We start from the raw sequence: 15,867 nt of genomic DNA, 5'->3' as shown, positions 1-15,867 counted from the left end.
TCTATTTTGTACTCAGAAATCAGAACCGGGACGAGAAATTGAACCTGCATCGAAAAGAATTTATAAAATGTAACACCAATGAACCTGAATCGGGAAGAATTTAAAATCTAACACCTATGAACTTGAATCGAAAAGAATTTAAATTTTAACACCAATGAACATGAATCGAAAATAATTTAGAATTAAAAACCAATGAACCTGAATCGAAAATGATCTAAAATTTAACACCAATGAACTTGAATCGAAAAGAATTTAAAACTTTACACAAATTAACCTGAATCGAAAAGAATCTAAAATTTAACACTCATGAACTTGAATCGAAAAGAATTTAGAATTTAACACCAATGAACCTGAATCGAAAATAATCTAAAATTTAACACCAATGAACTTGAATCGAAAAGAATTTAAAACTTAACACAAATGAACCTGAATCGAAAATAATTTAGAATTTAACACCAATGAGCGCGAATCGAGAAGAATTTAGAACTTAACACAAATGAACCTGAATCGAAAAGAATCTAAAATTTAACACCAATAAACTTGAATCGAAAATAATCTAAAATTTAACACTCATGAACCTGAATCGAAAATAATCTAAAATTTAACACCAATGAACGTGAATCAAAAAGAATCTAAAATTTAACACCAATGAACTTAATCGACCCTGTCGCCCCGATCCTTTTCCCTTGCAGTTGCGCTCCCTTGTTTTGGCATCCTCTCCCCCTTTACTATGAGTAACTTTGCGTAGCCCTATTTATTTTGGCTGCAGGAATCCTAAAGCGGCACACGATTGTTTTTCCCTGCTTATGTGTGTGCGTTTGTGTGCTTGTGTGTCTTGGGCGGTGCCCTACAGTTTTGTTGCATCTTACTTGTCTGTTTAGTTATGTTAGTTAGTTGGGTGTGGCTGTGTGAGTTTATCTTCGGTACATGAATGTCTGCGCTATTGTGATTTACGTTGTAGTGTAACTGTGATTACGGAACGTAGTATTCTCTTTGTATAATCCTTGTCCTGCTTTCCCCCACCGCCCTTTCTACTCCTTATCCCTTCCTCCACCTCTATCTATATTTTGCATAAAATTTAAATGCACTTGTTGAATTTGTGAAGCAACACTTCTGTAATATTTCCGCAACAGCTTCTTTTTGTTGTGGGCCTACTCTCCAAGGCTGTGTTTTAGTGCTCTGTGCTTCCGAGAAATCTACCCTTACCTATTATCTTTGGCCTAAGATCAATGCTAATTTTGCGCTAGTTATTGATAATTTGTATTCACTGAGTTTCTGATATAACGGCAGCCACCCTACACAAAAAATAAAATAAAATATTTCTGAAAACTGCACCTAGCTACAACAAACCCGAGCGTGATAAGCCGTAAAAAAAATTAATTTATATACTGAACGAAAGAGCTAACCCGTCATTTGTTATTTTGCTATTATCTTTAAGCTGACTGGAAGTTCTTTCTTGGAATTTAGCGACCTTTCAGTGCAATAAGTTGGTGATAGCATGACAAAATTTCAACACAATTATACAAGGGCATCATATAAAATTATCTATTTCACGACTTCAGCCCATTTTTGAAAAAAAAGCATAGATATATTGAAATGTATAGAACTTAAAAAAATCCTAGAGATTAATATGATGAGGGAAGAAAATGATATAAAGATAAACAAAAAGGTCGTTATTTTACCTTATCGAAAACGATCATTTGATATCTTATGATATATAACCTTTTTTCGGTAAAAAATCAAAATATACCCCTCTGTATTCCTATAATGTTATTCAGCACAACTTTTATAATTGCGTGATTCGATATTTTTGAAATATTGACATTTTATTAACAATATGTTGATCTAAATTTAAGTATATTTCAAAAAAGTATATTTAGTAATTATTAAGATTTTGGCAAAATAGCATGATCTGTTCGGTATAAGTCTGACCATAGCCTCTGAAGCTTTGTAGACTACATTTGTAATGCACGCTTTTATAATTAGACATTTGAGTATGTGCGATTGATCAATCCTGATTTAGAATTTATTAGTCGGTAGTGAAGGCAGAAAGAAAATAAAAGTTATACAGTTTTAGACGAAAATAGAGCTGACGTATGTATAAATATTAATGGTAAATTTAATCTTCTTTAGTGTTAAAACTAACAAAGCCGATATTAATATAGGGTCATGTCATGTATTTTTCAAATAGATAATATATGACAGAACATAAAAAGACTTTAAATAATTATAAAACAACATATAACGTAATCAAAGTCCTCTAAAAGTATGATTTATCAAAAGAAATTTACCTATTAAGCTGAAACACGACCGGGCTATCTGCCGTACTCGTACTCGTACTCGTTTCTCCAGTAAGTAACGTGTTGCCGTTTTGGTCCACTATATGTAACACAGCACCTTTTCCGCAAGTGATTTTAACACGATTATTTTTCATATCATATTCATATAAACATTCTCGTGCAGCTTCAGTATTACAAAGAAGACACAACATATGCAAAAACACTAAAATAGTGTACACTAGCGTTTGTTCCATTTCACAATCGGAACACTTGTTACTATGTAAGAAAGTGGTGATGAAATAATTATATTCTTCCGACAAAATATTATGATTGTTTAATGCTGTTCATTATATCATAAATGATATGTCACTATTAAAAGGTACTCCGCATCAAGTATACGATCCTAGCCTGCATTAATCCACTTATACGCCAAATTGCACACATCCACATTGCTTTAATCCATGTTTACATTGCATGATTAAACTGAAATATTCTAAGGCGTTTCTGAAATCTTAGTACTCTTTTAATTCCATTCTGATTCCCACAAGTGTCTTTTTACTATAATTGCAGTAACAGTCACCTGTTTATTATTCCCGTGGTGCTAAAAGTAAAGTCCTTTTACTCTACTGTTTTCTATATTCTAATATATCTATTAAACTACAAATACCTGTTTCTGAAACCGATTTCATACGTAACTTAATTCCACCTCGCGCGCTTCATGGCATTTCAACATGTTTAAATAGGATTATATGTATACAAAATATTCATTTATGTATTATTTACCCTTCTGTTCAAGTGCATTAGATTATTTAGATATTCGTTTATGGCTTTTTAAATCCATTTCAAAGCGAAAACATAACTCCACTTCATAGAACTATCTGTATAAATACTTAATGATACAGATAATATAAGACCACTTGGCTATCTTTGTAAATTATTGAGTGCTTAAACAATTGTTTTATTCTCTATTAACAAAGTGCCGGTAACGCATGTTATCGTTGAGGCTGGGTAATTACCCGGCGTAAAGTTCTTCCGATCACAAACATCCAATAAAAGCATCTATAAAACATCACAGTCAGTATAAATGACAAGTACCATCATCACAGAATGGTCTCTTCGTAAATAACATGCATACTCAACTAGAATGATACGGAAGTATTTATTCCTGTCACTAATAACACGCTCTCTGTTGCATCTCAGTTCTAAAATCCAATGCCAGAAGACAATGTTTGTATGCAAATAAAACTTTCGATTGATGTAGTTATTTTAGCTATATATATATTCTCATTTTTTCATCTCGCAAAATCGTCATTATTAAACCGTAGGGAAAATTTTTTCGTTTTTCAATAACAACATCAATGACAATAACTTGTTTTGGAGTTAAATGCATAACAGATATTACACAGCTCAACTGAGCAGTATATTGTATGAACATGAGCTTGTACTACGTAGTGCTACTTACCTTACTTAAAGAGGATAACATATTTGGCTACAGCCAGTCTCACATATGGTCCAATAGCATATTGTAAAAAATCAGTTACATTTCAACATAAAACGCGTACTCTTGTACTCTTGTAAGAGATTAGGAACAACTTCGTTTTTTAATGTAGAGTTTTTGTCAGAATTTCCGATTGTTTATTACTTATATTCTTAAACATTCGAGTAAAGTAATGCATTTGAATTTACAAGATATATTTCATTGTTTTTTTCTTCAGTAATCTAATGGAATCTCACTAATTAAAATTAAAAAAAAGATTTGATAGATACTTGAACATAAACAGAACAGAACATTTGTGCTGGAGAGTTATGTTTGTAGTAGTATCCAAAGAAATGACGCGTATACATACTAATGTTATGACACACAATAAACCAAACATAAACAAAATCCTGAAAGAAACAAAAAAGTTGGTGACATGATAGCGTAAATATGAAACCTTAAGCCTTTGTGGCTAAACATTCTCGCGTTTTACGGCCAATAAGCGAATATGGTGTTCGTTTGGGCGACGCGTTCTTATCTTTGGTACAAAAAAGAAAAATAATTATCATGTGCTGTTCAAATCATTAGATTATTACTATATTAATTTTTACATTAAGTATACAAAGTTTCTGTCAATTATGGTAAAATTTGTTTATATCTTGCTATATTTTTGAAATGCTGCGGAGAATGCATATAATTTCAATTTATGACAACGAAATACTAGACAATACCTAAAGAATAACAAACCGCACGGAGTTGTCAAAACTGTCTGCCTGAACATAATTGTATGTTTAAATGAGTTTTGAAAATTCTATTAACTTTCATGATGAAACTTCAAAATAACTTTGCACATAGTCTGTTTTCAGAAAGAAATATATTTGGAGAATAATGGAAAAGCCACTTTATTTGGTATTGAAACGCACGCTGATGAAAATTCATTCAATAAGAAAAAGATATATACGTTTCGACAAATAGTCTTGCTGGTTCTATTGCTTTATTATCATTATTTCCCTTTTCATTAAAATTGGTGAGTAAACATTGCGTTAGAAACACGGTTCGCACAAAATATATTAAGGATATAGAAAAACATCTGCTGCAATGATCATGGTTTTGCGTAGCAAACAAATATGAACATTGCTACTACATGACTGAACTGCCTTTGAAGGCGGAGAAATACCGTAAGTATCTTTTCTGGCATTTTTCCAGAAACAAACGGAAACCTGGATAGAACCAACGATCTTCGTAAGCAAGCTGGGTGGCTTTTTGATATGAAAGAATTCTACTTCCCTAACGGTAAGGGAGCAAGTGGTTCGAAGCCGACAACCTTGACCACACGACAACGGAGGTACTCTGCTACTGTGCGAACCGGTATGAAATTGTGTGGTTTTTATGAAAACGGCAATTTCACTGGGATAAGTTTACGTCTCCGGTGGTTAGGGGCAAGTGGTTCGGAGTCGACAACTTTGACCACATGACAACTGAGGCCCTCTACTACTGTATGAAATTTTGTCGTTTGACGAAAACAGCTATTTCACTGAGACATGAATTTGTCGGTTTCATATTTGGAACATTAACTGAATACAAAATTTTCTTATTAATTGGGATTTAATTTCTTTAATTAAATCTAGCACAAAATCCACGAAAGTAGGTATATCACGAATATTAATGATTCGCAGTAACTGAACAAAAGATCCAATTTCGTTTGTCTCCCTTTTTTTTTTCTATTATGGTTGTTTGTTTTTCTTTCTTATAGTGACAGAGTACCTGCGAAAGTGACAGTTATTGTGACAGAAATACTGACCATGTATTATGCAAAGGGTACCCAGTAGAAGTCTTAATAAAAAATGTGAAAATGTAAAAATACATTTTCTTTGTTCTTCTCAAATTGACATATAAAATGAAATATTCAAGTTCCATTCAGCCTAGACTTGAACCCGCATCGATATGAGTCTAGAGTCTAAGACCAACAAACAAAAAAACAGAAAACATGAATGTAAAAAAGAAATGCTGTTAATCATGATACGTCGCACTGTTGATGCTTTTGAATCTAAGAGTGGGAGACAATTTACAACATTCTTGCTCGTGAACATCCATTGTTTGAACCGGCAGCAGGATTGGACACTGAATGGATAAGGCGTCAGCACCAACAAACCCAACCGAAACAGTTTAGAAACAGGACAATAGATAACATCACCTGTACATACATATAAACAACATCACCTGTACATATATATTGTACATATATAGACAACATCACCTGTTCATATATATAGACAACATCACCTGTACATATATATAGACAACATCACCTATACATATATATATAGACAACATCACCTGTACATATATATATATATATAGACAACATCACCTGTACATATATATAGGTACGGCCTATGACCCAGATCTATCCCATGGTTAATATATTGAAAACAAAGAACTGTATGATATATATGCAATGTATGGTAATATTGTAAAATGATTGATTGAACCTTATTAAGAATTTATCAGTTGGTCGTCAAGGCAGCAGAGCAATATCAATTAAGTTATACATTCAAACAGAAACAATAAGTAATAATATATGGGTGCAGTCACATTAACCGATAAATGGTAAATTGTTAAGATTGTATGGTGTCTAGTTTAATTGACTATTTTTTTTTTTACTTGATATGCCACAATATTTTCTGGACCCAGTAATTAAATTTATTTGGGGACTGTTTATTTCATTATCTTTCATGAATAGACTCAGTCAGATCAAGCGTGTTATTGTTTTATTTTATTGCGCTACATGATTTCGCAGGTTATTCTTGCAGCTAGAACAGGTCTAACGTGCATTCAAGCAAGCGCTGATTAAATTGATACTTGTAATTTAGAATATTAAAATATTTTGAAAAAAATATGATTCAATAGTTTATAAAAATCTTCTTTTCTCTTTGGTCTAACCTAGGAGTGTAATTGTAAACACGAAGAAATACAGAATCAAACGTTTTCTTATAGATCTTAATGGTACTTAATAAACAATTGGGAGATGATGGATAACCTAATGAAACAATGATTAAGTTGAAAAAGAAAACGACATTACTATCTGCCATACTCTTTCTCGTTTCCTTGGTAAGTAACAAAAATGTGTTTCCTTGAACCATCATACAGGACATATTCTACAACAAAGTGATATTCGTCCTGCAATTCATTGCCTTATTTATATTTTCATTCAATTTCTGCTAACAGGATTTAAATTCCAATGAAAGACCTATAAGGCGAAAAATATATAATATCTTTTTAACAATTTTCAAACATGCATTCTGACATAACTAAAATTTATATAATTCAGGAGTGCAAAACAGATCTTTTTATAACGAACATCATTTATTTCAATTTGGGTGATCAAAATATATTTCAGCTTTTAAATTAATGTACTTTTCAAATATATCCGTTTTCATTGATTCCAAAAACATATACATATTTTGTAATGACATAAGTTCTAATTTACCAGATCATTTGAGTATTGATTACTACACCTAATAGAAGACATTTGCAAAAGCAAAGCACGTTTGACTCTTTACAGATTTGCTCAGATCGATTCAGTAATTAAAAATAAGTAATATCAGGTTATCAGAAAGTGGTAATATATGCCTAATAGGTATATATTTATAATTTTCATCCTGCTACATAAAGGGAACTATAGATTATAGAACTAACGTGTCTGCGACCAGTCAAAGTTCAGTTTAAGATATTCACTTGGACGTTTCCATATATTCACATGTAGACAAATAAGGTAAAAACAATGAATTAGCTGTAATTGGACAGGCGTATCTGCTTTGTAGCTGCTCGTTTGTCCGGTATGTAACGTGATGCCGTTTTGATCAAATATATGTAACGCACGTGATTTTAACACAATTATTTTCTCTGTTTGAATATTACATATTAGACATTACGACATGCACAAACACTATGTGATATATACGCGATTAAGTCCCATTTCACATTCAAAATGGAAACCTTGATATAATTAAAATCATGAAGAAAATTATCTGGTTTAGAATGTTTATAAAATGTTGTTTAAAAAGATATGATATAGCGCCTTACATGTGAACTGATATAAAGCGCATCCCGCCGATGATACAATCCAATCATATCGGGAAAAATGACAAATTAATGAGTGTCTTTACTTTTAAATTTAACTTTAACACACACCCAAGACTGTTCATTTTATGCTCCCAAACTGTCCAATAATCCATGCAACATCATGGAACCTATAGACGACGTGTCTGTTTTATCATGGCTTTGTTCAATCAAAATTAACAAACACTTTTGTATCCTAACAAGCACGTTATTGCTTTATGCTACAGGCGTGTCATAATATTCACGTATTGTCACTCTTAGAAGATGTTAACAATTTCATTTCAGTTTATGTACTTACAGTATGACCAACCTAAATGGCAATATTGTCTTTTTATATCAAACCTTCACACGTTTGTCCCTTCCTATAATTTCACTCCCGAGAATGTTTAAAAATGGTGCTTAGATGCCATAAAATCTTATCAATCACCAACTCGAACTGAAATCGCATTTATCGTGTATGTATAAATATTTACATTCGCCCTATTCTTTTCCATTGGATTTGTTGACGTTCATTTCGTATGAACAGCAAAAGGAAAGGCGCGAAAGTAACATGTACATCATCGCTGCTTAGTGATAACCGACCGCTGTTTTGACGACGTCCGCGTATAGTCTGGGAGAACGTTCCTTAGATGACGTCGTAGTTGTTCCGTCTGGTGAACAGAATGGCCGTGAAGCTGATTTTAATGTTAAATGCTACAAATAATATGCAATTCATAATAGTATATAGTTTACAAATGGAAAGGAAATATAATGTAAATATAAGAAATGAAACTATTTTTTTTTTCGGTGAATAGGGTCGGCAGATTAAACGTGAATCGCTAGCGCGATTCATGGATTTGCCGATCCGATTCTGTCGTTCATTTCGCATGAATACCGAAAAAATCATTTCATTTCTTCACGAATGATGCGTTCTATCTGTTTTAGTTATCTGTATATCTTGTATGATTATTACTCACTAAAGTGCTTGAAAAATGCAAATATAAATATCTACCAATCAGTCCACTGCGAAATTAGTGTTTTCCTCGTGTCTTATTTTATCTCTTTTTTTTCTCTCTCTTTTTTTTTTGAATGACGCAGAGAATGAATTCAGGTTTCACCACTTAGCTAGTCAGGCAACCATTAAACTCATAATCTTAACTGTAGGAAATTACTGTCAGTTACTTGATATATTTTCTTTCATCTTTATTTTGCACAAATTCTTTTCCCCAATGAAAAGCAGATTTAATCTGGTTGTTAAGGAACTATGTGGTTAATTGTTTATTCTTATTAATCCCTGTCACTGATGGCAGTGCTGTTGTATGATGGGTTATAACAAACCTGAATGGCAGACACAGTAATCTAGTTAATACAATGCTCAATTAAGATACGATATTTTATATGACTATTTGAAGCCGCTGTATTAAACTCATAAATTTCTACTTCAGCACAAAAGTTCACAACACTTAAAGATATCCAATGGGCATCTTTAACTAAAATATTTTATCTTTAGATATTTACTTCAAATGTATAAAATCCTCATCAATTGTATTTAGCTTTATTAAATATATGAATTATGTTTGCATGTAGAGTTACATTCACAATTAAATGCCATTGAATAGCTGCAGGCAGTTTTAGTGGTAGTACATATTTATACTGTGTTTATCTATACATGTATACAGTGTGTACAATTTCAAACTTAATTCATATTACATATAAACTTGTTAATTCTATGTTTACACAACCTATATGAGGTCATTGTTTACGTTTTAAAATATTACTTTGGGTCTAATATACCTTTAATTCAGACACTTCATTCAAGTTTAACAAGCCACACGGGAATGTTAAAACGTTTTGTCTGAACTTAATTGTATAAATAAGAAAGTTTTAAAAATCCAGATATTTTCACAATAATCTTGCTATTTACCTATCACGAAAAGCTTTATGATTTGTGTTTTTAAGAAAAACTCAGAGCTCATTTTACAATGTGTTTGGTATTGAAACAGAACATATTCAAGAAAAAAATAAGAGAAATAATTTCAACGGAAAAAAGCCTTACTAATGTAGGTAGTGTAAAGACAAATATTGATGACGAAGTTCTACTGCTTATTTACATTCTTTTCTTTTTTCCACAGAAATGTTATCAATAACTTGTTTAATTATATGATATCTGTACTTCAGTTTTCACGGCAGCAACAAGAAGCAACTCACGGAAACAGTCTTTCAGCGCCATATTGTGGATGAAAAACGCCTCTCCGTGCTTGGACTTTTGTTGGTCTATGATATATGTACCTCTTCAAAATAAAACCTGTAGGCAACAGAGATTCAACGCCAGCAAAACAGCACTGGGAAATGTAAACCATTTTAGATATATTCTGCTTTTGCCATCTAGTGACGTTAGTACCGATCAATCTACTCTTAACCCCAGACGGGTCGTTTGTCTTTGACCACTCCAATATACTCACTGTCTCGCCACTCTGTCTTATATCATTGAAGCAGGTTCTGACCTTCATACGGTTATTTCGTTAAAAGTACAACTGGGCAAAAAAAAAAAAAAAAAAAAAAAAAAAAAAAAAAAAAAACAGAAGTACAATATAAATTTTTACTATAAGTGAAACAAATGTCAATCAGTATTCATACAGCAACCGCAACCGCACACAATATGTATGAGGCGAGTTTCCAAAACAAATCAATTCTATTAACAAATTTCTTGGAAGAATAGAAGCACAACCGCGCAAAAATATATAAACTCTTGTTTGATTCATTCTGTCCACAAGAGGTAAAATATAAGTATTAAAAGTAGTCAAAACTACAAAAACTTTTTAAAAACAAGTCACTTTATTTTTAACCAACGTTTCGGCTACATCAGCCTTCTTCAGGGTTCAAAATAAACATAACAAAGGAAGTGACGTCAACGTCAAACGACGTCGATGACGACAACGTCAAAATTAAACAAAGAGTTTGGCGTAAAAATCATAAACAGGATCATAGTATGATACATAAAAACTGGTGAAAAAATGCAGTATAAGTGCAATGGTTAAGGAATGGCACCAGTAAAAACTGATTATGGAATACATACAAGTAATAAAATATACATATATAACAAGTATTTCAGAAAGGCATTAATACAGAATTTTTGAATTCATTCCTTGTGGAGACACAGTGCCCAAACGGTACATCCAGGAAGTCTCTTTTAAAAGCCTTTTCCAAGGATAAGTTACTTTATCAATGGGCATAAAAGAGAAATCCTGGATAGTATGTCCTTGAGAATTAAAATGTTCAGAAACATTAGTAGTAGTTTCTGGATAATGATTGATAACAAATCTATGACTATTCATTCTTTGTGAACATTGCTGGTGCGTTTGTCCAACATACTGTTTAAAACATTTATTACATGTTATTAAGTAAATAACATCAGTTGAATTGCATGACAGATCATGTCTAACATTATAACAAGATGAATTGGTGGAACTAGAAAATGAATTATCTTCATTAATATTTAAGCAGTGTGTACAGCGACGTCTATAACATTTACTTACACTACAATTTTTGTCTTTCTTACTCAGCCTAGAATGAACTAAAACATCTTGAATATTCTTGGGTCTTTTGTATGCAACAATAGGTTTATAGTCATATAATTGTCTAACACTCTCTTGTTGAGAATACTTTAAAAGAAGTAAAAAAATAAAGAAAGAAAATTGTCAATTTTTGTCTTTCTTACTCAGCCTAGAATGAACTAAAACATCTTGAATATTCTTGGGTCTTTTGTAAGCAACAATAGGTTTATAGTCATATAATTGTCTAACACTCTCTTGTTGAGAATACTTTAAAAGAAGTAAAAAAATAAAGAAAGAAATTGTCAATACCCCAAATGCCCACATCCCCTCCAAGCACTGGTTTAAATCAACAATGCATTGACCTCGCTATCCAAAACGAACAGAAATGATGACGGAGTCAAAGCAGCTCCTACGTTTATGAAAGATCGGTCGTGGTACCCAGGTGCCCACACATGCCTGAAATAATGCCTGGAGGGACACCTTGCCCCAATTTCACGAATAACCTAAGTTATTGCTTGGCAAAGTTCATTTGTTGTATTTTATTTCAAATGCTTGGTGTTGCCCTTTATGCGTTTTTAATGTTGACTTTTTTCATCTATATCAGAACCGTATATGACAATTTCATCTATATCAAAATCCATTGATAATGCAAGAAATGTTACATGGAAATGTTATATATTTCCTTACATGTTCAATTTCATTGAATTTCTGACATTGTTGTAATAAATAATATAAGAATTGTTAAACTGACGGTATCCCCAGCCAACATGTGAATTGATATACACCTTAGAGATAGTATAGTACAGAGTTATGAAATATAGATATGTTCTGACAACACATTAAACAAAGATGAACCATCAAAAGTCTCAAAATGTACTTCTTTTGTCAGTCTCAAATGAATGTAGATGATTGTTTCATTTTTACTCAAAAATAAGAACTGGATCCAGGATTTGAACACAAATTGCTATTTTGCTAACAAATGAGAAACCTCCAACAGCATTACAACTTCAAACGAGGATGCTCAAATAATTTGATTGATACTTATTGTGTCACATAAACAAAAATGTACTGATAATAAAACCCGAAAGTCTTAGTGCGGAAAACATTACAGCAGCCTTTCTGCACGAAAAAAACAACATTTTTATTCACATTTGCAATAACAAAGCCACGATCGTAACAATCTAAAAAGTTTGCACAAGTAACCATAACAGAAAACAGGATGATAAATTGAACCTCTATTGACCCAAGCCTATGCAGCGGATATAAGTAATATAATGAACAGTATAATAAATATGTATTTTATGTTGTATTACAAAATGATTACATATGACTGATAAATTGAAACTAATTAATAATGTATAAGTCGGTAGTCAGGACAGTGGGGAAATAGAACCTGTACATACTATTTGTTGCAGAATGCGATAGTTTACAGCTTTGATGGATGGTAATAAATAAATGGTGAATTGAAAATCTATGCTTGTTTTGCTCAAAGACTCAGTACTGTATAATTATACGTTAACAAGTTAATTTAGATATGACTATCTTCTTTTATGTACTGTCAATAAAATGTTCGACCGCTTCATGGTATTTACAGACTGCTGTTGCGACATTTTATACAATTTATAAGAGCATAAAGCAACTACTATAGAACGCAAGCTAATAACCGGATTGGTTCGTGAGGGGTAATTCAACATCCCTCTCACCCCTGAACATACTATGTAGATCTTATACGCAACGTAATGGAATTCAAAAGTGCCCACTTCATGGCATTTCCTAGAATTCAAATGCTTAAATACGAGATTTCATCTGTATATATATTGGAGTGTCTCAGTGCTTTAGATTCTTTAGATATTCATTCATGGTTTTACGGTCCAATTCAAAGCGAATACATCCATCTCTCTCCATGCTGCCAGCACTAGCTGTTTCGATACTTAATGAGAAAAGTAATAAAAGATATATTTTGTGAAGTACTGAGTACTTAAAATATTTTTTCTGTTGACTCATCACAATGTCTCGGCACCGAACTATCTTGTAATGAACTGAATGTGCCAGATATAATAGTGCATGACGCAAAGTTCCCCTGTTTACACAACCCTAATATTAAGTTAGTTTTCACTTTTGATATACAAGTATCATCATCACTATAAAATGTTTTCTTCGCTAATAAAATGTAGATGCAATTAGGATGTTATGGAAAACTGTGATTAATTATCTATTCCTGATACTTATCGCTAGCAGTTCTCCTGAATGCCTTCAGGGTTATATCAAACGTGAATTACAGACAATCTATTTTATAATGTACTATACTCAACAAACATTATCATAAAACTTGGAATTGTTAAGATATTGAAGAAAATAACGCAATGAATTATGAGGTATTAAATTTATGCTTTTTATGCTTGATATATAATTATGGCAAGTGGCATCATCAATGTCTGACAATATCATGTTTGTATATTTCGTAAATAAAATGAAGATTGAGTTAGAATGTTGGTGCCCACTTGGCTGAGAGGCGGAGGTGGCTTTGAGTGTAGTATTCTAATATATATAATAGAAGGTCGTGGGTTTGTCCATTGCCCGCCCAGCCTAAATCAATACCAAGTTAGAGTGACATCTTGGTATCCTCCATCATCCAAAACTAGAAAGTTACTGTAGGTCTTATAACTGTGTCTGTGTTACGTTAAACCAAACTAAAAATCAAAAGAAAGAAAAAATAATTAGTATTTTACGCAACAATTGTTTCTGCCACGGATTGAAACCATATGTGCTGTTTAATGGGAATCACAGATACTGCATTTTAATTTGTTAATGCTCAATGCAGTGTTCGCAGACAGTGCCTTGTTTATACATTTTTATCTTGAATTGTACGAATAGCTGCAAAATATTTCAATTTTGTAACTGTTCAACATATTCCTAATCCGTCCAAGCGAGGATTAAATATTTGGCTACGTTCTTTTTGGTCTCTTGGTGAGTCGCGGGTAATGTATTACATGGCAACGTCCTACACTTACGAAGCTAGTTCCAACTTCTACAAAAAATAATACAGTCACTATATTTTGTTATATGTACGTGTTCTCCTGTATGAGACACTTAACTTGCGGAAAGCAAGTTAGTAATGGAAGAGTATCTAAAAAAATATACAACACTTCTTAGGTTAACGTCCTACAGATACATAACCATTACTCAAACAAGGTTGATAAACTGGCACTGTCACCCCACCCATCCAACTCCCCCTTAATTCTGCTGAATCAGCTTTCTTTTACTCAAAACTTTTTTGATGTAAGATCATAAATAATTCTGTTTTGTTTTTATCAATCAATAAGATGAAACAAAGCATCAATTATTAAGGAAAAACAGATGAAAGATCGTTACTTGGATGCTAACAAGACCGCTCGGTTATAGCATATATATATATATATATATATAGCAGATATACGAGTGAAAGTCATCAATATGTGCACTATACGAAATATATGAGTAAGTGCAGTTATCGACAGAGATAGATTGAGTTTGTTGTGTCGTGTCCATGAAACGGTAATTCTACCATTCCTCTAAAAGATTCACATTATGCTGTAAGTTTGCTTGGCACTTTCCATTGAATTAATTCCTTTTGTTTTCTCTGCTAAATTAATCAATTAATATCTGAATTATGCAGACCTATCCATCACTCCCTTCATCTATCACTATCTATCTCAGATATACTAAATTATTAGAGGCACAATCAATGCAAGAAAAGGGATTTATACCAAAGGTTGCTTGAGGTTTACGACTGACTTCGAATTGAGAAACAGAAATGTCTGATAAAAGACGATATGAACGTGTCAATATCCTCTACCTCGAGCATCATCATACCACGTCTATATAATCACAATTGTACTGACGTTAGTGCTTGACTGAAGGTACCGATCAGTCGGGCCCAAGTCCCTGACAGGTCTTTTGTCAGCGATGTCTTGTTATTCTGTCATATGTCAATGTATCCGATTCTGACTTTCATTCCCTAGTGCAATTTAAATATTTCCTCCTAAAATGCAATAGGTAAAAATAATTACCAGATCTTAACGTATTGCCATGCACTTAATGACGTCCAGTCTTATTTTACTTTCCGTAGTTACTTTTTTGTCAAAAAGCATGCGAGTTTCGAAACCAGTTGCATGTATAAAGTTTCTTATGTAAACAATACCTGATCTATTTCTTGATACATCGAATGTAGGCAAGCAAATATCTCGTGTCGTTAGTTTGACAGGTGTTGCAGTTAACATTTCTACAAGACATGATTCTACGTGTAGCAAAATTTCTGACAATCTAAAGGTACAGTAAGGAATGTTGAACAGATGTGTATGAGCTGTTTTTCTCTGCCATCTCTGCCAACATGAATTATGATATTTACTAGAGATTTATTTAAAGAGAGTACAGTGTACACACGTATGAAATATTTATACTTTTTATTGCTGAATTT

The 15,867-nt window shown here is 32.5% G+C and overlaps 1 protein-coding gene across 6 annotated transcripts in view; it reads right to left on the bottom strand.

Annotated features, from left to right (window-relative positions):
- Nucleotides 1-15,867, bottom strand: part of LOC123533861 (olfactomedin-like protein 2B) — a 147,073-nt gene that overhangs the window by 24,512 nt on the left and 106,694 nt on the right. Inside the window, exon 1 of one of the 6 annotated variants that reach the window (XM_053519632.1) lies at nucleotides 2,292-3,323. The exons of the other annotated variants lie outside the window; for them this stretch is intronic. Within the exon in view, the coding sequence (XP_053375607.1) occupies nucleotides 2,292-2,533 (242 nt within the window). The 5' untranslated portion in view covers nucleotides 2,534-3,323. Of the gene's footprint in view, nucleotides 1-2,291; nucleotides 3,324-15,867 lie in introns of those variants that run through there. 6 annotated transcript variants of the gene reach the window in all.

Source organism: Mercenaria mercenaria, chromosome 12 (genome assembly GCF_021730395.1).
Source record: "Mercenaria mercenaria strain notata chromosome 12, MADL_Memer_1, whole genome shotgun sequence".
Classification (NCBI taxonomy): Eukaryota; Metazoa; Mollusca; class Bivalvia; order Venerida; family Veneridae; genus Mercenaria; species Mercenaria mercenaria.
This window is presented reverse-complemented; position numbering and strand designations above follow the sequence as displayed.